General features: G+C 41.1%; 1 protein-coding gene and 1 long non-coding RNA gene across 6 annotated transcripts in view; one reads left to right on the forward strand and one right to left on the reverse strand.

The window, feature by feature from the left end:
- LOC105433031 (irregular chiasm C-roughest protein) overlaps positions 1–26752 on the reverse strand; it is a 130791-nt gene that overhangs the window by 38165 nt on the left and 65874 nt on the right. For all 4 annotated transcript variants that reach the window (XR_016140210.1, XM_011648103.3, XM_089081105.1 and 1 more), the window contains exon 2: positions 12981–13324. Coding sequence is in view for 3 of the 4 variants with exons in the window: in XM_011648103.3 (XP_011646405.2) it covers positions 12981–13324 (344 nt within the window). In the remaining variant the exon portion in view is untranslated. The remainder of the gene's footprint in view (positions 1–12980; positions 13325–26752) is intronic.
- Positions 1–26752, forward strand: part of LOC105433030 (uncharacterized) — a 183032-nt gene that overhangs the window by 22922 nt on the left and 133358 nt on the right. The window lies entirely within an intron of this gene.

The raw sequence follows: 26752 nt of genomic DNA on the forward strand, positions 1-26752 counted from the left end.
CGACCAGTATTATGTAAAAGTAATTTCATCCATCAGCTAGTAGTTCGCAGTAAATCAAGTTTAAAATTTGCAAGAAATATTTTAAGGGATTTCTTTTTTAATGGCGTGCGATATCGAGTTTTACTTCAATCATCTCTCCCCTTTTTTTAATGCAAAGTTTTGTATTGTCGATCTGGCTGTATGCGCACTTTTTCCAAATTTCACGGTTTAACTTATTTTTATATGATACCTTCCAATTAAAATAAATCGAATAGCGGAAACCGTAACCGATAAAGTGCATTCACCTATATCCATTCACATTCATGGAAGTTAAAAGCCAATTGAAACGTACATTTTCTTGCCAACTACAATTAACGCTTCTCTCAGGATCCCCGTTGAATAAACTTTGGAAACTTTGACATACAGCACATCTCGTCCGTAGACTTCTGTAATACTACGATAATTACTTTCGGTAGATATAGTCAAAATGTTATATATCGCGACGTCAGTTAGGATGATCACCTATAATGCCCTCATAATCAGTTGAATTTACTTCGACGAACGTAACTTAGTAATTTTCGTGCTACCGAACTTTTGGCATGCTATTGTTTGCGCAGCTGGTATCCTATGACTTTTTAAAATAACCTTCTCTCGAAAGATCTACATTTTACAATTTTCTTTTATGTTAAGTTTACTCAGAGTTGTTTTGAAACGTTTTCTATAACGATAAGTATTTTATGTTTAAACTGGTGGAGTTTGCTAGGATACTGCATTGCTTGTGCAAATGTAATATCGTTGAATAGTGTTTTTCAATCAGTGCTTTTCGCAAGCTCGATAAATCTACGTTTTCCACATTTTTCGTTTTATGTTGTTTTAAGTCCCGAGATTACTGTGCGAGATATCATATAACAATAACATAAACGCGTCGATATACCATTAAAGAAATACTGAGAAATATTTCTTGGAATTGTCAATAGAAATTTTTTTGTGTATTTATATTACCATTTTATATTTTCTCTTTTGAATTTATTTATGTTATAGCTTTCATCTTTTGTACGTTTCGTTTCTCTTATTGTCTTTTGGTAATAATAATAATAATAATAATAATAATAATAATATAATTCGGAAGATGGAGGGTTTCGGTGAATAGCCAGCTGGATGAGTGATGGTGACAACTTCTTATTTACAAAATGTTAACGCACGTCGGTGTTACCGGGTTAGGAAGTTTTACAGGAAAGATCCTCGAATACTACACACCTGCGCGTCAAGTAAAGTTTGTTGCATTAAGCGTGAAAAATTATAATGCCAGAAAACTTTGACGTCAGACAGAAGTGAAGTGAACCCTGATTATATTAAAACTCCCCGCCGAATTTTTTGAATAATGAATCCTCACGAGTATTCGATTAAAAAATAATGAAAACTTTCGAAACTTTTGTAATTATAGAAATGTCGCCGTTTCGATCGCAATAAACTTATATCTAACTTATCTAATCTTAATTAGTTCCCGAGAAATATATTTTTACCAATTTAGCGTTTTATTGCGGCAGGGTAGCGCAATTGTTTGATGTAGCGTTAAAAAATTCTTCGTGGTATAATTTGAGAAACGTATTAATTTCCGACGTAAGGGTCCGACGTAAAAGCCGGACAAAGGAGAAAGGATCTTTTGGTAACAAAGGTATGAGAAGAGAACCGTGAAGACTTACTCGATGCGGTGGAACAATACATCGCGAGCAATTAATTAACTCCTGCGTTGTCCGCTTCGCTACAAACAGCCATAATTAATTTTAATTACACGAGTCAAAAAACGAACATTGTATCATAAACCGTCGCGATTAATTACAATTCGTTACAGTTAACAGAGATATAATACTACAGTGTATTTTAGTCGACCGAAATTCGCCAAAATCAATATTTAGCTATTTGCGAAACGATAACGCAACGTAAATAAATAAGAAAGAAAAAACAAATCGTGGAAATAAAAAGGAAATTCTTTCTATCAGATGATATAAATCTAAATGTATTTGCTGCTAATAAATACTTGCCGAGAGGGTTGAAATGTTTATGGGTTTGTACGGGGAATTAATATTATAATTTCATAGTTTTGACAAAGCCAGCGTTTACGACTTATCGTTTGGTTCTACGTCGCGAAATATTACAACATAAGAACGTTCTTCTTAAGTATAGGGTCGGCTTTGCTCATTAATATCAGTTGAATTTTACAAATACGATCTCGGGGCGTCGAGAACGTGGCAAGCCCAAAGTTTGCGCAGCAGAGAATTTCACCCTTCCGGATGCATAATTTATGCTGGAGCTTTCTGCGTTGCCAGACTTGAACGTTTTACGCTTCAAAGGGCATAAAAATGGCGACGGCTTAAAAAATTCTCATCGTGTTCTGACGTCCGCAATTTTCTATGTCGAAGTTGAGATTGTCGTTTTAGAAATATCACATACGAGACACGGTACATATCTTGAGAAAAGGTTATGCAGCGATATTTGTAACTTGAATACTAAAAAAGTGGTATATTGCGACTGAGAAACTTATACCAAGAATAACAGCGGAGAGAATACGGCAAACAGATTTTCCCTGAGGAACGTAGAAAAATATACATATCTGAATTCCAAGACGCTTGTGAAAGATTCGACGCGGTACATTTATGACAAATATAAAATTTCAGTAATGCAAACGTAAAAGTAAATATCTTCCTCGATTTTGAGTCCGAAATTATAGCGATGCCTCATCTTGGGCCATCGCGTAAATCGCGTGATAGTCGCACGTTAATAAATTAATTAAATCGCGGACATCGCGTCATAATCAAGATAGTCTTAACATAAAGCCATTAATCCTATAATCAGAATCGTGGCGCTAGTTGTTTTGGTAAATTCTGCCATCTCCTCCTCCTCCTCCTCCTCCTCCTCCTCTTTCTCCTTCTCCTCCACCCCCCTTTCTCTCTCCCTCTCGACTAGCTCTGTAACTAGACAAACGGCGTGATGATAACATCGCGCGCGGTTACCGGCCTTTATTGCAATACGTAGTAAATCACAGACGGCCTAACTAACAGTGGATTGTCTTTACACGCGATGCGATTACGCTGCAAATTTCGTTCTTCGTTCAGAGTGTCCGGTCGGCCGGATTTCGCCGACCGCCGAAAGCTAGGTGCCGGACGGGGGAGGGCCAAATGCAAAAAAAAAAAAAAAAAAAAAAGAGCGCTCGATAACTCGAACGGTGTGCGCGAAAGCTGCGAAAATATCGAAAACGTAATCCGACGTGTTACCCCAAAGCTCTCTGATATACGTTCGCGAGAACGGTGGCCACGAACGAGCCTCGTAAAAGCTTGTGTGTTTACTGTCGGCGAGGTTGCGCGGATTTGGTCTCCTGGCACGAAGTAATCGTGTAATCAGCGGGCGCGGCTTTATCTACTCTGGCATATCGGCAGTTGGTCGGCCGTTTGGTAGTTGGATTCGGCGTCCGAGTCCGAGGGCCGCAAACGGGCAAACGATAACATCCCACGGACATTCGCGGGGCCGCAGGTTGTACGCGGGCGCGGGTCTTTATCGCGACGATAAATCAGCGCTCCGTCAATAATACGGCAGGCCTTTCGCCGTAAGACGTCGGGTGCCGTGCACGTTAACACGCGGCCACACGAACGAGCGGACGCACACGTGGGACGTGCGCTAGCTAGGCCAGTTAGGTCGGGTATGTAATAGCGGGGGCCATAATTCCCTCCGAAATTAGTAACGGTTAGGCCTACAAACGGCCGCTAGGCAAGCGAACGCCAGCCGGACGAGCCAGTCGTGACATTAATCGCGTCTGTAAATTTCACGAAAGCACGGCCGGGCATAGCTGTGCACTTGGAACTCGTGGTGAGCTTCGTCGCGACCGAGTGGTGGAGGGACGAAAGGGGGAGGAGTTGGCGCGACGCGAACAAACGGCATTAACGTTCGTCCGACCGACCGGATTCGATCATCGAAGAAAATCGATACTCGTAAAGCGGCGACTACCGCCGCCGACATCATCCGCTGTTGATTTCGATTATTTCCTGTCGTGACGACGTAATTCTTTTACGAGGATCGATCCAAAAAAGGAAAATCGGACGAGTCAGGAATTACAGATATTCAGATGGACATAAAACATCCGGTTAATTGAAGTCCGTAAATCAGTTTTAAGAAACGAGAAATGAGAATTATTATTATTATTTATTTCAAGTTGGATTTTCATTTAGGCTTTCTATAAGAAATTTCTTGCGCGTCTATCCGTCTCAGACGTTTGAATTGAGCTCTTTATAGCACAAAGATTTTACCTGAAATAAATATCGGCTTTTATTCCGATATTTAATTTCCTTTATTAAACTCGATCTCTATTTATGCAGCTTCTATATCATGATCATGCTTTGACCGTACCAGAGGCAAATATTTGTCGCATTTTCCTCAACGTGCGGCCACCTGGCACGGACTAATGCATCATTACAGATAGTTATCCTTTAATCGACAAACCAACCGTACATCCTAAGGTCGCAGCAATTGCCAATTAAGCGCATCTGGATATCTGATTGGTGCTAACGTAAACCTCTATTGGCGCATGTGCAGCTGGAAATGCAGCTTCGAATTTGCCATCTCCCCATCTTCCGTAGAGATGAACATTACCATATGGATAAGGCAAGATTTCGGTAAAAGTGCTTTAAAGCTCAGCTCCGAAATACGGTTGAATTTTTCATGCCACAGGTAGAACATGCTGACTGCATACGATTTGCCATATATTTAAACATAGAAGGGTCCTTCCCATTTTAATGCTTTTGCATTAATCAATAATTCCCACAAAATGAGCACGACCGTTGAAAAATCTCAGACGGTATAAATTGTATAAATAAAGTTTGTTTTTCAAAAATGTGGCAATGGAATAGCGTAATAATTATGAGTAAACATGCATTTATGTTTGGGGCGTTCCGCTAATTTTTCTACCGCCTCAAAGTATTCCGCTACACGCGACAAAGGCTTTAAGCACCGACCTAATATTTACAATGATGTAGCGCCATTATTCGGGCCAATTATCGCCGCGATATGGTCTCCCGATAGTTAGTAAATAGAAGGAAGATGGACGATATGCGATGATTATCCCACAATGATAGTACAACGCGACAGGTCTCGAAATTATACTCAGCTTTTACTGCACAACGAGGTTCAATCGACCCTATTGGCCACTACGCCGACGATCGTATTGATTTCGTAAACCAACCGGCGTATCGTGGTTTCTCGTTGCGGTTCGGAATTCGCTAAAATTTCAGTATCATGTGTTCGTTCTCGCTATTATTTTGGCACCGATGACGGTGCTGATTTGTAACGAAGTAACGCGTTTTATGATATTTTAACGAATTAAGCGCGTATGTACATGCAATAGCGGTCGTCGCGTTATTTATGCGAATTTGATTATTTCGATATTCTAATATCGGATCGATTTTATTAATCACCTATCCTGCGTAATGAAACGTTTAATTGATTCACATTTTCTTACGTGACAGATTTAATAATTAAAACAGAGTCGGAGCTGAGATCGCTTAAATTTAAATTTATATTTACTTTCACAGTGAGATTGTATCACAATTCTCATAATCTTGTCTTTAATTAGAAATGCGTTAACCTAATATGTGTATTTCTTCTTCAAGTTTAATTAAGACCTTCAGTTTGCCGTCGCTTTATATTTAAATCTTAGTGATTAATTCAGTCACTTGGATGCAAATAACTTTACGAGTGCAACAAAAGCTGAAAAAAATTAGAATTTAATGTACATCGAATGTGACAGAAATTAGATTATATTAACAGAATTACTACATCAAATACGTTCTTCTTTAATACTTTAATTATTGATTTCACAAAAGATTACATACTAAAATATATTTGTGTGTGTGTGTGTGTGTGTGTGTGTGTGTGTGTGTGCGCGTGTGTGTGTGCGTGTATTGTTATATGTATAAATTCAATAGAGAGAAAGTTTAATAAAAGTTTATGAATTCCTAATATGTACACACACACACACACACACACACACACACACACACACACACACACACACACACACACACACAATGCTTTAAATTTTATTAAATTTATCCATGATGTAAAAAGTAAAATGATATGTGAAATGATATGAATATCACTCTAAAAATAAATGATAGGTATAAATGATACGTTATTATCAAATGAATTTCAAGTGCAGGTTTGTGAACGGAAATTTTATTAAATCAAGACATTTGATATAAAACTTCAAGTTATTACGGTTCTTAGGATCTCCAATCAAATTTTCCTTAAAAATAGAAATTTATCGGGGAATCTAGACGAAGAAAAATGCACAGTAAGTAACGAAATGTGTCCTCTGTTAAATTTATGTTTTAACTGCCTGGCACATCTAAGGGTCGTTCCCCATAAAAATTACTTAGAGTTAACCGAGATTTAATCAATTTGCTATCTCTTTCTAGTTTTGTCTCTGGAGAAAAACGGAGAATGAATTAAAGCTCAGTTAATTTTCACTAACGTTTATGGGAGCGACCCTAAGCCAGGCGCGAGTTACGGTTTCTCACGGAAGATTAAATGAAATGTCGATAAACCGCTTACTTACACGGAAAATAGTTATGCGCGGTCGACTTGCTGATCTTTCAGGTCTGGTCTATGTATATAATTTTATTAGAGAGAGAGAGATGACGTTTTTTCCTTTCCTCCTTTTTTTCTCTTTTTTTTTTTTTTTTATCAAGTCTATTTTCATTATCTCAGCGTTAGGCGCGACATCTGCTGAATAAGAATTCGCGATATCTCCGCCAGAAATAGAAGGCGTGGGCGGAGGTTTGCGATTTAAATTACGTCGGCCGAAGTGTGTGTCCGGCAGAATATAATATCTGGCTCGCGAGCATGTAGTGGTAGTGAGAAAAATACACCGCGGGAACCGGTAAGGTCGATTAATCGGCCGCAGTTGCAGGAGCGACTCCAGATCCGGTCGAGCAGGTTGGGCGCCCTCGATATTACTGCCATTGCCGCTGCCGCTGCCGCCGCTTCTGCAAACGATCTTAAAATTCCATACGCTTATACGTATGGAAAACGAGATATCGCCGCACAACGAATTACGTTGTGTGCTTATAATTGCGTCAATTAATATCAGGTGGCCTGTGCGACGGCGATATCCGGCGCTAATTATCAGAGTGGAAACGTTTCCCCGATCCAGGAAAAATTTACGCTGGTCGGCTAAATTTTTCTAGATAGATTTTCGGGTGAGCAAACGAGTGAGAAATTCGACGTGATTTTACGTAACTGTCTTGTGAATAAATTATGTCTTATTTTTATGCAGCGATAAATGGATTTGCAATTTTGCTCTTTCTACAGAAGTAAATTTTTAATAGTTTGGTTTTAATGGTGTGTGTGTGTGTGTGTGTGTGTGTGTGTGTGTGTGTGTGTGTGTGTGTGTGTGTGTGTGTGTGTGTGTGTGTGTGTGTGTGTGTGTGTGTGTGTGTGTGTGTGTGTGTGTACATTATTCTTGTTTGATGTATAAATGCTATTTATCAAATATTTAATGTACCTATATTTAATATAATGCGAATAGCCAATTATGATGGTAAATTTCTCTGTATCATTTAGAATCAGGTAAATCCTGTTACATATAGGACATCGCTTTTATTGCCTCGACTGATTAATCGACTAGACAACAGTCGAGATAAGATCTGGTCGAGCAAGTTACCTCATGCTGATTTTGCTAATCTCTTAGAAAATTTTTATCGATCGGGCAGGAAGATAATAACATTTCTCCGAACATACATAAAATTTATGAATTAAATGTATTTTACCAAGCTGCTTCGCGTAAGTTCGTTGTTCATCGTCGGATCGAAGATGCTTTAAGCCAAAGTTTCTTAATTGCATATAATGTAGCTTTATAAAATTTTCTTAAGATTCCCTTGGAAGCCGTCCATCGCGATAAAGCGGTATCGAGCGAGAGCTATTATTTCTACGGGCTAATTGTAAGCTCATAATTAAATCAGAGTTTGAAATATGCAAATTTTTTGCTATATAACAATTACATTCATTAAGTGCATATTTTTTTTTGTAAAAAAAAGTATGTAGAACGTACCATATTTCTGATCAAAATCTTCGATATTATTACCTCGTTAAAGCTGGGTCAGTTTTGCTTTAGGCATGATCGCTTCATCGATTAAAATCTATTTAAGCGTATGCTTACGTGAATAACATCCGCCCGGGGTAGAAAGATATGAAATCGATAATATCCACGGTGTAAGTGTGGAGCGCCGCCGATTGCCTCCGTTCCGGCAACGCATCTCTCGAGTCTCTCACCTGTTATCATCCAGACGATAAGCTACTTCTAATACCAATACGATCGCACGCTCCGAAACCCTTACTCGCACACGTATCTCGGATCCCTTAAAGACATATCGCGTTGTACACGGCGAATGCCGTAACAAGGTCGAGCGCGTCCGTTGCCACGCAGGCGCGCCTTATCGAAGATGGAAATTATGACTTCGTGTACGTTTTTCCTTTCCGTGCGCTCGAGCTCACGAGAGAGAAACAGGTATATCGAGCATGTTACAGAAGCGGCCACGGCGGGGGTATCCGGTCAAGCGGCTGCGGCGCGTTTCGCAGCTGGATGCCCCGCGGCGAAGCGCGACAGCGCAAGGCAACGCAACGCAAAGCAAAGCAACGCAATGCAAAGCAACGCAACGCGATGCAACGCGACGTAACGCGACGCAAAGCAACGCGACGCGATGCAGCGCTGCAACTCGCACTGCAATTGCTCTCGTCGCACCGTCACTGCCGCTGCCGCTGCCGTTGCCGCAGCCGCAGCCGCCGCCGCCGATCTTATTGATCTATGGTAGAACCATTAACCATCGGAGCGTGCACCGAATGTTTCGGAACTAATTTAAACTTAGCCGCTTCTCCGCCCGCGGCATACACGACGTCGAATTAAAGACTTCGCTCCATCGTACACGCCGCCGTCTGTACATTGATACGTGCGAGCGCCTCCGCCGATTAAAACGATCGCGACATGTTGTGATTCCGTTTGCGGCATCTGGCCCCATCGGATATTTGCCGGGGGGATATCGATATATTTCAAGATCCTGCCGTCTGCCTGCCGCAACCCGAAACGCGTTGATCTTGAAATAATTCCGAAGATTGAGATTAATTAAATTATATACGATATAAATGGAATCGAATATCGTATATAGTAAGGGAATACAACAATTTTTATAGAAAACATGTTATTTTTTCCGAATTTTTTCTTTATATTTCTTTCTAATCAAAAGTTTAATGGGAGGACATCCATTGTCGCAATATTTTAATTTTCGTTATTTGATATTTTTTTTTTTTAACCTGAATTTAGTAAATCAATTTTTGTGGAAAGAGAATATAGTATTTTATATATAGTATTTTATATCACCGCGCTAAGTGAGCGATGTAAAAACTGACACGTTGTTTAGTAAGATTGATCTCAATGCATTTATATCGTGGTCATATGAGATAAAGTTTGAATATGTCCAGTTTTCTTGATCCGTTTTATATTCGAATTAAATGATGAAAATGTTAATTAAACGGATTTTCAATAGTTAATCATAACCTCGCCACTGGCATGAACACTCATACTGTGTTCCGTACTAATTAACTTTCGGATGCATACATCTAATTTTTTTCGTGCACTTTCGATTTATTTTTTTCTCCCGCTGGCAGGCAGTTTTCAGACTGACCATAATCTACCTTTTTTGCGCAGCAGGGTGTATTTTTCGAAAATAAATTTATTCTTTTTTTTTTTTTCTAACTGCTTCAGCTCTCCTTCGAAATCATATAGTCTGAAGTTAGAAAAAAACGACGTCCGAAGCATTGCGGTATCTGTAGAGTTTGATATACTAAAACCGGCAATAATTTTATGAAAATCAAGGGTTGCTACCGAGGTACGTGCCGCACAGACGACGGGGCGCGCTTAGGTAGGAGAAGAATGGACGAGGACCAAGGCATCGTGCAACGGCATATAGTTACAAGTATATTATGGTTTCTCGGCTTAAACTGGATTTCAAACGCGCGCAAGCGTTATCGTCCCAACACACTGTGATTGTTGGGGAAGACCGCGTATATACGCACCAGGAAGGCACATGCGGTATTCAGCTTAAGGATATAGTACCTGTATCTAATCCTACTTTGGACTGACGCATCGTCGTCAAGACGAAAAAAGGGAACCTTTGGAAACTCAATATTTTTTTACTCAAAAAATACGCTTAATTATATTTTAATAGTATCGTATGAAGAAAAATTATATCAAAATATTCCCGCGTGAAAAAAAAATCAGAATTTAAATTGTAATTAAAAAGAAAAATCATACGAGAGCAATGTCTAAGGGGAAAAAAAAGAAAAAAACAGAGAGAAAGGTATAGGTTTGATGTAAAGATTATTTTTGCAACAAATAACGAAGGTACGCGCGGCTTATCAATAGCAATTTTATGAGGCCCAATAAACGTAATGCAATATCTTTCTTTCGGACTAGGAATATTGCCGAACAATGTAATATTTTTTAACATATTGTGAATGCAGGAAATGGAATATCGGTATGGAACGATACGATATCGTGGGATCACTCTATCTTCGGCAAGCCCGGCGACTAATCCTGCACCCGGCAAATACCGTAACCGAAAAACGAATAGAAATAAAAAAATAAACGCCGCGTTCGTATATATATATATATATACGGCTCGCGTTCCAATATGCCGACGCGTACGAACAGGACAGCTTCGCGAAACACGTTACAAATTTTGATTGAATAAACGTTGGATCGTTTCGCTTTCGGCGCGCTGATTTTTGTGGAATTAAATGACGAATGCAGCGGACGCGGAAAGATACACGCCCGTCGAAAGACAATCTATGTGTTGAAAAAAGATACAATGGATGAAATAAACCAGCTCACCGTTCCGCCTCCTGCGCCATTACGAAAAAAGCTTCGTTTTATCGCAATATTCTCGCTTCGATCATAACATTAACGAAATGGAAACAACTCCGCGGTTTCTCATCATAACTCGATTTTTACTTTGTCGTATTTCTGCCGCTTTTTTCTTCCCCCCCCCTCCTTTTTTTTATTTATATACTCACTCGTTCATTCGTGATTGAATCGAAATCAAACATGACAGATCTCTGATTTGTTTATCGATTCAATCTTACATTTTTTTTTTCGTGCAGAATTTTAAGATAAATAAACCTTTTAGTACGCATTTAGTACAGATTTGAAAAAAAATCTTTGTTATTAAAAAATCGAATGTGAATTCTATCTGCCATACTGAAGAATTTGTCGCAGTACATTTCTGACATTAATTTTTTTATTCTTCATTTTTGTCATTGTTATTATTGCGATTTGCTGTCCGCGGTAAGAATATTTCATTCGGGTGTGCTTTGTTATTTGCATTTGTGTCTCTCGAGTTTATTCGCGAGCAACGCTAACATCATCAGCGTTCTCGCTGCTGAGTCCAGGACGTGAACCGTGAAGGTCTTTATTTGAACATCACCCTTTCATTTGCCGACACAATTTACTGATTGTACGAAATTTCGTACCTCCTCACTACCTTTGCCATTACGTTTTGAATTAATTCACTCGCGAGTATGTGCCGTTTTATATTAAAAATTTCGCAATAAAGTCTGCCGAGTGTCAGGTTGCGTTCCAGAGACTATTTTGTATACTATGGAAACGTTTACACGTGTAAAATGCTCCTATACCAGCAAGTGTTACGAGTGTTGGACGGCATTTTTTAGTAACTTGTTAGGAAACTAATTTAACTTCGCAGTAGCTTTTAATGCGAACTGTATCGGCTTTATGCGACGTAGTCGACACAAGAGTAGTACGAGGTGCATCTTTGTTTTAAAGCGTGCTAAACAAAAGAGAACCTTTTCCGGAAGTGCTATACAAAGTGAAGCGGAAATCATGATACAACTGAAAAGGAGGTCATTCCTCACACAAAAAGAAGCTTGAAAGTGCAGAAAAAATGTTTTTTTGAATTCGTGTCGGCAGCGATTGTCAAAATGTGAATAAAATTATATAATTTCTCGTTGAAAAGAACAAAGATTACTTCAGTTTTTCCTCCAGTTAATTTTTACAATGATTTGTGTTATTTTGAACTTGTTGTACCAAATAAAAGTTTCATTACTGTTGATATGAAATTTTTGAATGATATATTTTGAATAATACATAAAGAGATCTTCAACTTTAAAAAAAGAGATTCTAATATTCAGAATAAGATTTCTCGGAAATATAATCGCGGAAGAAAAAATGCACTTTTCGAGTCTTTTCGTCGCGCTATGATTTTCATCCGAGATATATGTATGTCCCTCACTATTTACCGGATATTGCTTTTGTGAATTTACTATACCTAAATTTAGTCTCTCGTCACGCATTATGTCGCGAGTGTCGCTATGCTCGCGAATATGTAGATCTAAGCGACGTGAAATATTTTTTCATGGCGCGCAAGTCCTACGGGCAATACCGGGCGAATGTGCGTACACTTTTTCGACACGGCAGAAAATCAATACCTTGTGGCCGGAAATTGAATTTGGACGAGTAAACAGGCCAGCGGCGTATTATAGTGTATAGTTGATATAGTATATAGATTTTTAAATAATCCTTTGGTGGTAAAAAGTACAGTTTTATCGGTAGTGAATTCAAGCGCGGTTAAGTTTGCGCTCGAGAGAGCATATGTATCGAAAAGCATTAATATGTAGGGCGATCCGCAATTAACGATTTGAAGTGTTATTTTACGAGTTCCAAAGCTGAAAAGTTATTGAGAAGTTATTGAGAATCCAATAAATGGCTTTCCCCGATCTTTTTCCAATAGCAAAGATGCAAAAAATTCTTTGAGAGAAATTAAGACCAGAATGCTCCATATTACGTTCGCATTATATTTTATATAATTACAGTATCTACATATAGCATACTGTCAGAAAAATTTATTAGCGTGAAAATCAAATTTCCGAAATTATCTTATGCTTGCCTTCTTCGTCGCTACCGATCATGGCGTATCGCTCGTATCCGGTGAGATTCCGAACTGCTCCCAGGCCAAAGTCGTCTTTCGTCCACTGAATGGGCCCCTTCTGATCGAGAACTCGGCATGGAAGCGTCACCCGACTGCCAATCACCGCGGTTTGATCCATCGGCTCGATGGCGAATCGCTGATAAACTACTTCCGTCGTTGTAAACGGCTTCAGCGTCGACACTAACACGGACGACGCGTTTGTCACGTTCGTAGCTGCCACTGTCTTCGCCTCCATTGTCATCAGCAGGGAGAGGCAAGTTATTAACGATGCTATTCTCCGCCCGATTCTTCTGCTCGCGCTCCTACGGAATAAATGAAAAAGATTTATTAGATTAATCGCATAAAAATGGATATAATTATATCGCGATGTGAAACTAATTGCCGTGAAACTAATCATACTTTTTGATCGCGTAATACGCTTGAAATTGTGCATGATGCATAACTCGATATAAAATATGAGTTACCGCGTATCTGCTACCTAAGATCGATTGTGGTTTATTTAAAAAAAAATTTTTTTAATTTAGTACTTCAATACATATATATGTACATATAAGGAAATATTTCCCAATTGGAATCGGAAAAGCTGTCGCTTTCTTTTTGTGAATTTCCGATACACTTTCCTTCTTCCTCATGTTGATTAACGAGCATGCACGCTGTGTATACCGCTGTGTATATCGTTCCTCACTCATTTACCTCGTCGTCTTATCTAATTTATTTTTATAGTCCCATCGGATTCAAAAATGAAGTTAGAGCGCAAGGTGCTACTGCCATAAAAGAGGCGATAAAAGTATTGCCGGGTGGCGGCAATTTAGTATTGGAAGCAAGGGTGTGTTTTACACAGACGCGTGCGTATGTAGCTAAGAGCACATATGGAATCGCCATTATGAGGGAAGCTTTTTTACGACGGTAATATAGTTTTGTCGTGAAAATATACTACGTCTTAATAATTATCGCACGGAGCGTTTTACGAAGTAACGGGCAATATCGTGCCGTGCGCGCGCGCACGCGCGGCGCGAATGAAAAGGGGAGCGACCGTGATCTTTATTCAGATCTAAATAATTCAGAGATAACTCGCAGCCGAGCTGTCAACTATCGCTCCTTTCCATTAGGTAACGCTTCTTCGGAATTGATCGTTTGCGTCTTCCTAACGAAATTCCTCTCGTTCTCCTGCCCCTCGCTCGGCGAGCGTATAAAAAGATCAAGAATGCCGATTGACCGTTTTACCTGAGCAGCCGTCGTGCTGAGACTCATGGTATTTCATAATTCGTTTGCTTACGCAACGCATACATTTATATGGTCGTTTGGCTTTCCAAGGTAATAAATTAAGTCCAATAAAATTACTTTTATAAGTTAATTTTATCGAAGATGATCAGGAACAGCACCGGGGAATCTCGGAGAGACGAGCGCTTCTCAACAGATTCCACGCTCAATTGTTGACTCTGCGCGTTCAAAGCTGCGCGCGTTCGTTAAGGTAACTATTAGCTTTTATTATCATTTGGCAAAACAAACGAAAAGCGTACCAGGATCGCTGAACCGGATTTCTCAATCGTCCGCCGCTTAATTAATTTTCGTCGCGTCGTTTATATTCGTATCAGCTATCGTTCGTCATCTAATAACGGGAACAAGATGGTACTCGATTCGTACTCCCCTCCCCCTGCCTCTCCTCCCCCCGCGCGTTTGTACGAACCGCTTCTCCGTCATCTATCTATTTCCTCCCGTGTGCCGTTCTTATTCGTCGTCGGTGAAATGATCGATAGAACTGAAAATCGCTCGAGGAGAGATTCTTGAGAACGATGTATCGTTCTCGTATGTCTTGTCGGGACTCGCGCGGTCTTCGCACAGACGTGGCGCCTCGGCGTCGCCCCGTGTTATCGTCGAAGCTGTTCGTTATACGTGGCGTTCCTCTCTCTCATTCTCTGTCTCTTCCTTTCTCCCCCCCCCCTCTCTCTCTCTCTCTTTTTCTCTCACTCTTCTTCCCGCGGCGTTCCTCGGAGCAACGAAGTTAGTACCGAGGTTCTCTACGAGCCAAGTGTTTCTTGTCACGCCGTGTTCCGTTGGTTAGCAGATAGAGGATGTCGTAAGATGACGGTTCATACGACATCGCGCGCGGGCTGCTTCTTATGAGCTCAATAGGATAATAACCCCAGCGGCAGTTGGCTGCCGCCGAATGTCCGCCCGAATGCTTTGAATGGAATATGCGAGTAACGAGCGTAATAATAATTGCGCTTGTGTCCCGTATTCGGGCCACCCTCGCATCCCCCTCCGACGAGATCGTACGACGGGTCACGAGACTTCGTGTACGAATCTCTCTCTCTCTCTCTCTCTCTCTCTCTCTCTCTCTCTCTCTCTCTCTCTCTCTCTGTCGTATAAGCGGTTCTACAAAGCGCGCTTCTTTCGACGCTCGTTAAGCCATTCTTTTCTTGTTCGACGGACGCGAACGATATCGCACGATTATTTGCCCGTGGAATGTCGCGACAGTCTAAGGGGTACTTGAACGACGGTAACCAACGTCAGCGTCTGACGAGATCGACGTTTTCATTGTGTGCCGTTATCGCAGTTATCGCGACGTCGCTCGAGAATCGAATTTTTCAATTTTTCTCCACGTAATAATTTGCAACGGCGTAAAAATAAATTTTGTATCGAATGCAATTTACTCATTTACTTGGAAAACATTTATCATATTCCGTGACGTCTATGACAAGGCACGCCACTAGCTTACGAAACAGAATTGGGTCATGTCGGAATTGGATGGGATACGTCCCAGGCGATTTTACACTACCCCCGTGATTTTACATGTAAACGTATATCACGAAAATATCGTACGCGCGCGTTACGTCCAACGGCTTCTATCACGCCCATTAGCTTTTTATCATTTGCGAGAGAGTATCGGAAATTTCGTGTCGCACGCCTCGAACGGGCGGCGTATTCGTAGATTATGCCGCTGTGCCCCGATAAAATAGAACACGCTGGTAGAAGCGTAAAACAATCAATCGCGATGTCATTCCGGCAATTACTAGCGAATGTTACGATAATCACTAGCGTGTAGGCGAATGGGGCGTGGGCGTTTAAATTTAAATAAAGTCACTAATCGAGACGGAACGTCGAATCGGCTTGCCTGTCGGACGTCGCGTTGCGTTCGTCGATTTAGAAATTTTAGCGCTCGAGAACACGCTTCTCTCTCCTCCCCCTTCTCTCTCTCTCTCTCTCTCTCTCTCTCTCTCTCTCTCGTTCCTCTGTAAATGCATTTCAGTCGGCATGTCGCGTCGCGTCGAATCGATCGGCACCTCGATTTGACCTTCGAAATCAATTTTTCACGTTGCTACCGCGCATTATTCGATACCCTTTTGCGATATTCAATTTTTCCCCAATTATAGGGATTCTCGTATTCACGTTTCACAACTTTTGCGTGGAAATAAACGTTGCAATATAATCGGCAGTAATAAAGAACATACAGAAAAAAATTATAGATGTTATATCAATTATAGATATTATATCTTAACGATAAATTCTTTTATTATTTCTCATTCATGATATTGATTACTCAAGAAAGAATAATTATTTTTGATCGTCAATTTTTAACGGAAAATTTTAGAATCGCAGATTGTTTAAAATTTTATTTACAAATGAAGAATTAAAAGCGATATCTTCAATCTTTTTATCGCGGCTTAAAAGTTAATCGAGTTCACGAGTTTATTTCGAGTTATTTCGCTCCGAATAAAATTCGCGCGACGCAAGTTTTAAATACCGCTCGTTGTCCGATATCAACGGCAAATATTTGCCGTCGCAGCAAATACGCAGCTCCCCGATAGCTCCCTTGTCTTATTTCGTGTAATAGTATCAGCGGTAACATCTCTCAAATTTACCCGGGCGCAGCCTAGACGTGGCTCTAGCGGATCTCACACCTAGCGGTGGTATAATCCGTACACACCGTACACGTCCCTCGGAAGGATCTTCCTCGTTCGAGCGTGGAAGACTCAAGCCGAAGCTCAACGGCGCAACGTCACCGATCAATTTGTCATGGGATGACCCAGTATCAAAGATACGAGTCCCTTGGGTCAGTGTAACGTGTTTCTGGGAACGTTGATACACATGCACATGGGGCACACACGTAGCCCGGGCGCGACGCGACGCGACGCGATGTGTATGTACACATATGCAAACATACGATGCGGCATACGCCGCGATATACGTCACGTGCGTAGGTGTGTGCGTGCGTGCATGCGTGTGTGTCGTGTATGTGTGCTGCGCGCGCGCGCGCGCGCGCGTATGTGTGTGCTTGTCGCTGGTTCGCACGACTATCTAAATATAGCCCTACGACCGTGTACACACGTATATGGGATGTATTCAATGGTTATCGCGATTTTCGATACTCCCCGACAAAGTCGGAAAATATTTCGTCACGCCGCTGCAGCTGACACTGCACCGGATAAGAGTGATGAGGGTGCCGCGGAATCAAGAATGCAGGAATCAATTTTCCGCATCCGCTCCGTTTATTCGCGCTATATCTCAAGAGCTCGCGTTTCCTTTTTTCTTTTTTTTTTTCCATTGTTTAAAAGAATCCGATTTGTAATAAAGAAAACTTTTCCGCGTATCACTTTTTTCCTACGTTATCTCGCGGTGCATAAGAGATCTTAAAGTATTTATTAATGTGTCTTTTAATACGTGCCTTTGAAAGCTCTTGGTTTTTTTTTTTTACTTCGAACATATTTAATTTATAAACAATGAAAAACAGATAAATATTTATTTCGAAAGATAAAAGTTTGGGATAACGAAGAACAAGTCGGAATGAATGAATCATATATAACTTCACTTTATACATTATTTAAATATGAAAAGCTGACAATTTCATATACATAACATGAAATAGGCATCATTGAATAACCATTTTACTTTATAGGATTGCTATTTTGCGATGTTCCTACATTTTGAACATCATGTGACGGATTTGCGGGATGGAATCGGATTTGTGAGCGATATGTTTTATGCTTTATTATGTATAGAATGCGTTTCAACAAAATGCCGTATTTTCTTTGAACATGAATTCTTTTGTGCATTGAACTTCACTGTGTTCTCGACGGAAACCATTGTCAATCGCAGTTTTTTATATATATTTTTATATATTCGAAATATTCAATTAAATCAGAAATAGTCCATGTGCATTTTTTTACATTGTTACGGAAGCTCATATTCGAATCGATTGGAAAATTTAATAACTGGACACTTAAAAACTTAAGGAACAAGTCAAATCGCCCATTATTTTTACCTCTAACTTAATATTAATCGCAGTTCGCGAAAGTCAAGTTAAAAAAAAAAAGAGATTTATTAGTTGGGAAAAGCGAGAAAGATCGGGTAATTCTCAAACTTCTTTCGCGCAATTCTGTTGGGACGATCTGTATATTTTAACGCGGATAGTGCAACCTTCGCGCTTGTGCAGCGCGCAGGTCATACGGATAGATGCAACCTAATTTTTGATTGGCTCTAGGGATGGAGTGGAGGAGAGGCTTAACCTTCGATCCACGGAGAGAAGGTCGAGATTATACCGCAGGGAGCCCCCTCCGGTTCGGAATTTAAGCCTTATTCCATCGCCGATTCGGCGGTCGGCATTAACGAAGCCATTAGTAGTTCCTTAACTCCGTGCAACGGCTGTGCCAACACATCCGAAGTCACACGACGTAATCGACCCATCGCCATCGCGAAATGGAACGAATATTTGTCACGTAAAAACAGGGCGCGACGAGAGTGACGTGAAGTTACGGGAGCGCATTAGTCTTACGTAATGAAGTTCAAGTTAGAGAAATTCGCGCGAATTTCGTCGTTCCATTTGCGCTTATCGTGACTCGATTTATTATAGCCCGGCACAATACCGAGTTTGCAAAGGCGCGATTTCGCAGAAATTACCTCGGCTTAGTAATTTCGGGGATTATCCAGCGGGGTTTAACTAGCCAACAGTTGGTTTTCCGGGGTACTTTTTATTCCTCGTCCAACTGCACCGGAGCTTCCCTTTTGTAGCCCTCTTTACCACGTTAGCAAACAATCCGACTCTAAAGGTAAACCGTCGGGTTTGCCCCCTCCCCTCCCGTCTCCTCCCCTCCCTTCTCGCCTCGCCCCCCCTCCCCCCCGCAGTGTGCACTCTTCGAGAAAATCGGATTATTATCGCGAAATCTATTTGGCGGTCCTGTTTGTTCGTATCAGTATTCACGGGATGTCGAAGACTGTCAAACGTTCCCCTTTCCAGGACACAACCAACTGTTGTAACGCGCCGCATTGTATGCTCACGCAACAATCAACATTGCCTATGTGCACCGTTGCATATACAAGTGTATAATGCTGTATGTACTGCCCGTGCAGTATGCATTCCTGACGCACGACAAGCAACGATACATTCCCCCCCCCCTCCTCCCCTCCCTCCTCTCACCCCTCCCACGCCCTCCCATGAGAGAAAATTTGCAAGATGCGGCAGAGAGCAGCAAAACTCTTTTCACCGGAGCTCAAAACGGAGTACGCGCGGAATCGATTGCGGGAATGGATACGTTTCCCTTTTGGGATTAATTGACTAATGGAACCGACGCGAAGTGACACATTGATTTCTGGTTATTCCATTCGAAAATCTTGCTATTATCGCCACGAAGAAATGTTCAATAACGTTGATCCAATTCGGTCAGCTTTTTATTGCATCGAGAAACAATCTATTTCTCGCACACGGGCGGAGGTAATGGATGTATGGTCAATTTGTAATCGTCGACTTTTTATCGTCGAGAACGCACCGTATATGAGCGTAATCTTGGAAAGATAGAATCGCATATAGCCCCAGAAAAATAGATACATACTTTTTCGCCTAACGACTCTTGCTAGTAGGTAATCGTGATATCGTAAATATTTGAATCACTCGATTCTATTGTTTTATCCGATTTCACCTCGGCTCGAATCGTCCTAAAATTGCTCGGATAGTCACTCGTAACGTTCGCAGCGACGTTTTGGATATTTTCGGAGGCTGCATTTCGGAATTCGAAAATCGTTTTATCGCGCGCTCTCTCGTTTCCTTGCGTCGCCGGGATACTTCATATGGGGAAAATTCTTACATATCTCGCCACACGGCTGAATATCGGATATGTCGTTTTCCGCATTCCACCGTCGATTTCGTCGACGTAACGCACCTACGCATCTACAAAATCGCCATAATCCCGGATGCTTGCGCAAGCAAATATCTGTGATACGCGTGATGCTACAATTTCATTCAGACAGCGTTTCAACAGAGCAGACAAGGGGAGAGGGGGGAGGGTTAGAGGAAGGGGGAGGGGTATTCTCGTTATGATATAAAAATTCCTACTCAAAGGGGAGTGCGAACGCGTGTGCGTGTCACAGGGATGCGCTTTTACGTCGACAATCCTTGGAAGTCTCGTATTTTTGTCGTAATATGAAAATATATGTTTTCAAAGATACGGGGATATGTGTGTCAAGAACATAGCGCACATTATGCGTCTGTTCTCTACTTTATCTCCGCGTACTTTATCTCCGCGCGCGATTCTTGCCGACGTATTATACGCTCGCTCAACTTCATTCACATCCGAATTCGAATAGGTTTAACGAACGTCGAAGGACAAAAGTCCGTAATCCCGCGAAATTCTGCAAAAAATGCAAAAATATTTACAGTACACTCGAACGAGCGCTGATTAATAAATCAGGGAAATGTGTAGAATCGATATCCAGATTTTATAAATCCAAATTTATGATATCGATACTTAGCCGTAAATCGGTATCGAAGTATCGATATCAATAACGGGATCTGTAAGCCGCGGAGGGGAGGGAAGAAGGATGGAAGGGGGAAGGTACAAATCGCCTCGCGGATAGGTAATATTTTCTGCGCTGCGAGGAGAAATTCGTTTTCGCGAATCAGATTTCATTAGACGGGGAGTTGATACAATAGGTTGTACGAACCCATCGCAAAGAGCAATAAACGGTGTCGCCACGTCGTCGTACATGACGCATATGTATGTACGAGCGGCGGCCGGCGGCACACACGCGCACACATTTTGCGGAGCGGATACATCTGCAATGCAGAAACGAGACGACCATGCAAATTCAATATTTGCACCGTGATGGAATGATCATACCCGAAGAGGAGGGAACCGCGTGTGTGCCTATCTGACCCAGATGCTTAAATTGTCATATGCGCTACAGTATCATAGGAAGCTTAGACGTATAGACGGGCCAGCGAGAAAATGGTCTCCGGTACTAAGGCTTTGCGTATATATTCCCGTGCGCCCGTCCCCCATCCTATATACGGCGAAACCTATTTCGGGGAAAGAGCCACAGAGAGCGGTTCCGCCGAGGCGGAATGAGAGGAGAAGCGAACGTTGGAGGGAGACGAAAAAGAAAATTAAGTTTAAACTCGAACTTTAAGGTCGCAACAATTCCGTTCTGTATCGCGCATAACGCGAGATACGGCTGCGATAGTACGTTGATACGAGCGGAATGGGAGTTATATACCGCATTGTTGTACCATGATACGACGACGTACGTGGATCGCAATCCGTCGACCATCCTCCACTCTGGGATATAGACGCCATTCATGTGCGAAGAAATCGCACATGGCATGCGATATCGGAACACGAGAGTAAACTTAATAATTTAAAATATTGTAAAACATTACCGGAATTATGACATTACCGAATATTGAATTCTGGGATTAGTAGGGATTAGTATTCTCAAAGAGTAATTTTTACTTTTATCGTCACTTTCAAGAAAATTAATTATCTATCAGTAGTCTTATTGATGGCTCATTTGATCGTTTAAGCGTAGTGTGTTAAAAAAGAAGAACAGTTGTTAAAACATTCCAATTATAAGCTTATAATGTGATAATTGAGGGAAGCATATTGAACTGAATTTTCTTTTTTTCGATAGATATTTTATATCTTCAAATTTAATCAAAATTAAAAAGAATTATAAATATGTAAAGAACTGAAACAATGTCAAAGTACAGTAATATTATATGGGACCGAAGCAAGCAAAACATTAATTTCGAAGAATCTAATTATCGCATCGTGAACTAAAATGCTTTTATAACAATATAATTTCTATAACAAGTAATAAAACATAAAATGATTATAAAATAATATTGCGACAATTATATGTCATAAGTTGTAGCAATTATAATTTTAATAAAACAAGTTAAATTCGCTTTAGCATTGTTTCTACTGCAATAATAATTAATAATCCTATTCTTTATAAATACGTCATTAAGCGGAGATAAAATATTCAATAATCATTTTACACATAAAAGACTACTATTTCAGATACATAATATTCTTTAATAATATTTAATTATATTATCAAAATGACTTAAACGCAAAAAAAAGAAACCGATGTTAAAACCTCATTACGTTGAATATTCTTTAAATGAGACAATCTTAAGTAAATCGATACAAATTGCTTTAAGTAATATGTCAATATGTCTAAATGTTTAATTTGTCTATCTGTCGTAGAGCCAAAAAATAATTCATCGCACATATCATATCGATTGAAACATTTACAATATTGAGAGAAGAGAAATGTGTCACTAATATATTGACACGTTTATTGGCTAACGAATTAAGACGATATTCGGTATGATGTTTTTATGTGTACGATGCATTAATAATCTCACAGTCAATATGCGCCGAAAAGACTTGATATATAATTTTACATGGAATTATGTCGATATCAGGAGGCAGGTCGATAGATGAGAGCTTCCTTCACCTCCTCCTGAAGCACCGCACGGCACACCGTGCACACCGGTAATATGTGCAGCACACCAAAATCTGGGCTACACGAACTTTCATCGTACAGATTCACCGTAGTTGAACGCTTCCTATTTGAAAGTTATGACGTTTTGGTATCAGGAGTTTCGTCTCTGAATCAGAAATTTGACATTAAAAAGTTACGGAGATTGAGACATCCATATTTACATACCCATATATATGTAGATATATCATACGTCAAACGCTTGTGAAATTTTTAAATTTTCATAAATTTTTCAAGTATCGCGTGATCGCGAACGTTAAAATTACGTTTGAGAAAGGTATTAATCTTCTTAATTATACAGAGACGTAGGAGTCGCGCGTTTGCACTTTTCTCCTTTTTTCATCGCGATATAACGAATAACGAATATTCACAGCGGGAGATACAACCGGGCTGATTTTCATCGATGCATCGGGTAGAATTTAAATATATCATATTGCAGAAAGTACGATAATGTTGAATCGCCCTCCATGAATACATCGCTTTGCGCATTCAAGTTTGATCAAGTACGCGACTCGTTGCACATCGTCGAATGGTGTAGCGCATCCCGGTGAAATCCCGGTGTTTCTCGTTTGGGGCGCATATTCATGCGGCCACATTGCTCGGTATAATCGACACGGCATCCGCCACGTTCGACAAGCGACGACCCCTTCTCGGTGACCTTTTCACGCCGCGGATCGATTCGTGGAACGATATTTCCTCGTTACCGCCGCATGTCGCGTCGGCGCGGCGCAGGTAAATCTGTTCCAAAAACACGCTGCAAGGCCAAACGAGGATGGAATAAATGATGAAGAAAGAACCAAATGGCGGGTCGCGAATCCTTAACCGTCACTTAATTGATCCAACCTTAGAGTTCTCGGGTTCGAAAATTATTTAAGTTTCCAGAGAGCTAACGGCAAGCTCGAGCGCGCAACTTTCGTGTCTTGTAATAATATTAAATCGTATCCAGACGCAAACAACGGAGAGATTTTCAAGAAGCCATTTCAAGAATACGAGCGATACTTTTGAAATGTTAAAAGCAGAAAAGTGTTAGAGCTGACCTGAGTGAAAGGCTGACCCCTTTGCACACCGGGAAACATACCGGTTTCTATTTGAGGATAAGCTGGAAAATATTGAGTTTTAGAGATGGCTCGAAGGAGGCGGAAAAAACAGAGAGAGAGGCGGAATGCGGAAGTTCCAATTGTTTCACAGAAGCAATCTAGAGTCATCCCCTTTGCGGTTGACACTTCGATCGCGCTCCCAACACAGTTCCGAAGGACAATAGTCGCTAATTTGATTAACTCGCGATTAATTGCATGTCCAGGTCTAAAGCGGCGGTCTCACCGCATCAAGCACTCGCCCATATATATTCGCATTGACAGCGCCAATACCTGATAGTGTCCGTCAAGGCAAAAGGCACGATCGCTTTCCTCGGCAATGTCTCCGATAGCTAGGAGCTATAAGCTCCTTATAGCAAGTTGCAATAGCACGACGTTGCCATAATCTACTGAAGGAAGCCTCTTAGGTCGTAATATAAGGAAAGGTCCTTTGATACAAGCCCCCCGCCTCTCTCTCTCTCTCCTCCAAAGAGATGCCCACGCGAGCGAGCGAGCGAGCGAGCGAGCGAGCGAGAGAGCGAAATTATCCCTGAGACGCATCTGGCAAATTTTCTAGAGAAACCTCTTGGAAAAGGCGGCACGAAAGAAGAAATACGAGATGCATTTCCATACCGAGTTAACGTAACATTCACGGTTTCGCGCATAAAGCGATTGGCCAAGTATATACGTTTACCCCGCCGCCCGCCGCCGCGTTCTATCGATTTTCGATTGTATTTTCGCGACGTGACATTTAATCGAAAATACACACACTTTATGTGCTTTTGATATTTCTGTAAATTGCTTATATTATTATGATCATACCGTTAATCCATATTGACGCGTCATATTATTTTTGCCTTTTGCAATAAGAAGGTGGGGGAGGGAGGAGGGGGAAGGGTAGCGATGTAACACATTCACGGTTTCGCGGAACAAAGCTATTCGCGGAATGCGCGTATTTACGGATACGCGCATTGTATCGATTGTACTTTCGCGAGATAGCATTCAATTAAAAATATCCGCATGCATTCTTCTATTGTTTCTGTAAACTTTTCCGTTAATCCGCATACCCTCTCCGTATTGTCTTAGCGTACTTTATGATAAGGGAGTAAGAAAAAGAGAAACTGCAACGGGCACGACGCGGGCCCCGGGTGTGGTTAGTTGCACGACTGTCCGGATAATGTCGTTGATTGAACAAACAATAACATCGTTAAGGCAGTAAGTGGAATAATCGAAGTATCGATAATCTGGTTTGAGCGGACGAGCAGACCGCGAAAATACGGTTTATTGGCTCGGACGAAGCCTCACCTCCCCTCCTACGAACAAATGCTATTTGTTCGTAGAATTTCCGGTTTCATTTCAGCCGCAGTAATTGTTGTTACATGTATTGTAGCGTAAGAATTACCGTATTACTCGCGTGCGCCGATAAGAGTACAAGAGAGCGGAAGGGAATTCCAGCCCCGGAGCATCGTTCCGTTTTTAATTCCTACATTTCCGTAACATCGATTCCCCTATCGCCTATCCACGAAACCTCTCCTCCGTCCATTGAAAAAGGGAAGGTAAAGAGCTTCGATGATACTGGGAGAGAAGCTAATACCACGTCGACCTAATAGATCGACACATCCATTGAGGTTGAAGAGCAAAAACCGGCGCCCGAACACAAACTCGGGTAGAACGAAAATACTTGACGATGACAAGAACTCGGCACACCCGAGGTAAATGGACTGTTAGACACAGAGAGAGCCCCCCCTCCCCCCTCCCCCCTACTATCGCGCCTACATATTTACTTATCAGTGCCGTCTTTACTCGCGACACGCGATTACGACGTGTGTGTAAACACGCTAAAAACATCTTCACGCGATGAAAATAATTTTAATATTAATTTTAATATCATATTAATTTTAATATTATTTGCACCTACGAAAGGGAGAAATGTAGTATTACTGCAAATATTCTCGTCGCTTTAATAGCATTTCGGACTTAATGATATCACGAGTTAAAACTTTTATTTCTCTTTTAGAAAGCGGATTTCCCGTACACCTTCTTGCCGCGTTATAGCGTTACCTCGCACAGACTTTAATTAAGCTTATAGATCGTTTGTTACGTTGTTACATCACCGCGCTAGTGACGAACGATACTTTCGCGTGTGTCCTCTCACTTTCGAATCGCACCGTCCCGTGTTAATTCCGTGTTAATTTAAATAAGGCAAACAAGAGCGCGATACCCTCCTCTCGCTTGCTGACAGTTTGGCAAAATCTGAACAACGGCGCTGACACACGTTAATGCATGCGACAGCACTTGATTCAATACTGCTTCGGCGTTCATTATTCCGCAAAGTTTCGTTAGCATTACTAATTAGAATACTGAGGAATGGCAAATCTGGAAAGTTTTCCCGAAACTCCCATTGTACCGACCTGTAATAAGAACGGCCATTATTATACTGTTTACAATCTCTAGAGTAGGAACTTTGCGCCAAGTGCATCGGGGAGTTCAGAGGGATGATGGAAAATTCAGATATAAACGCCGAAGAAAATGACAAGGTGCGCGATGGATCCAGGATCGGGTTCTCTGACAGAAGCAAGAGTCTCTGATAATAATTTGATAACGTGACACATCGCGATACCTGCGGTAATACGGCAACTAAAAACGCGGCTGTAAAACAACAGTGATTAATCCTTTAACAAGATAAACGCTTCCTGCATCGTTATTATCGAGATCATCTTGTCAATTTCTTTCTTTTCTTTTTTTAACTGATATGCGAAACTATTATAGCTTCGTATCGCGATGAGTAGAGCGCACGTGCGGAACAAGCACAAGCGCAGGAAAATATAAAAAAGACCAAGAATTTGGTAATCCTCGAAAATGAGAGAGCGAAATGTA

Source organism: Pogonomyrmex barbatus, unplaced genomic scaffold (assembly GCF_055798465.1).
Source record: "Pogonomyrmex barbatus isolate J1 unplaced genomic scaffold, ASM5579846v1 scaffold4, whole genome shotgun sequence".
NCBI lineage: Eukaryota > Metazoa > Arthropoda > Insecta > Hymenoptera > Formicidae > Pogonomyrmex > Pogonomyrmex barbatus.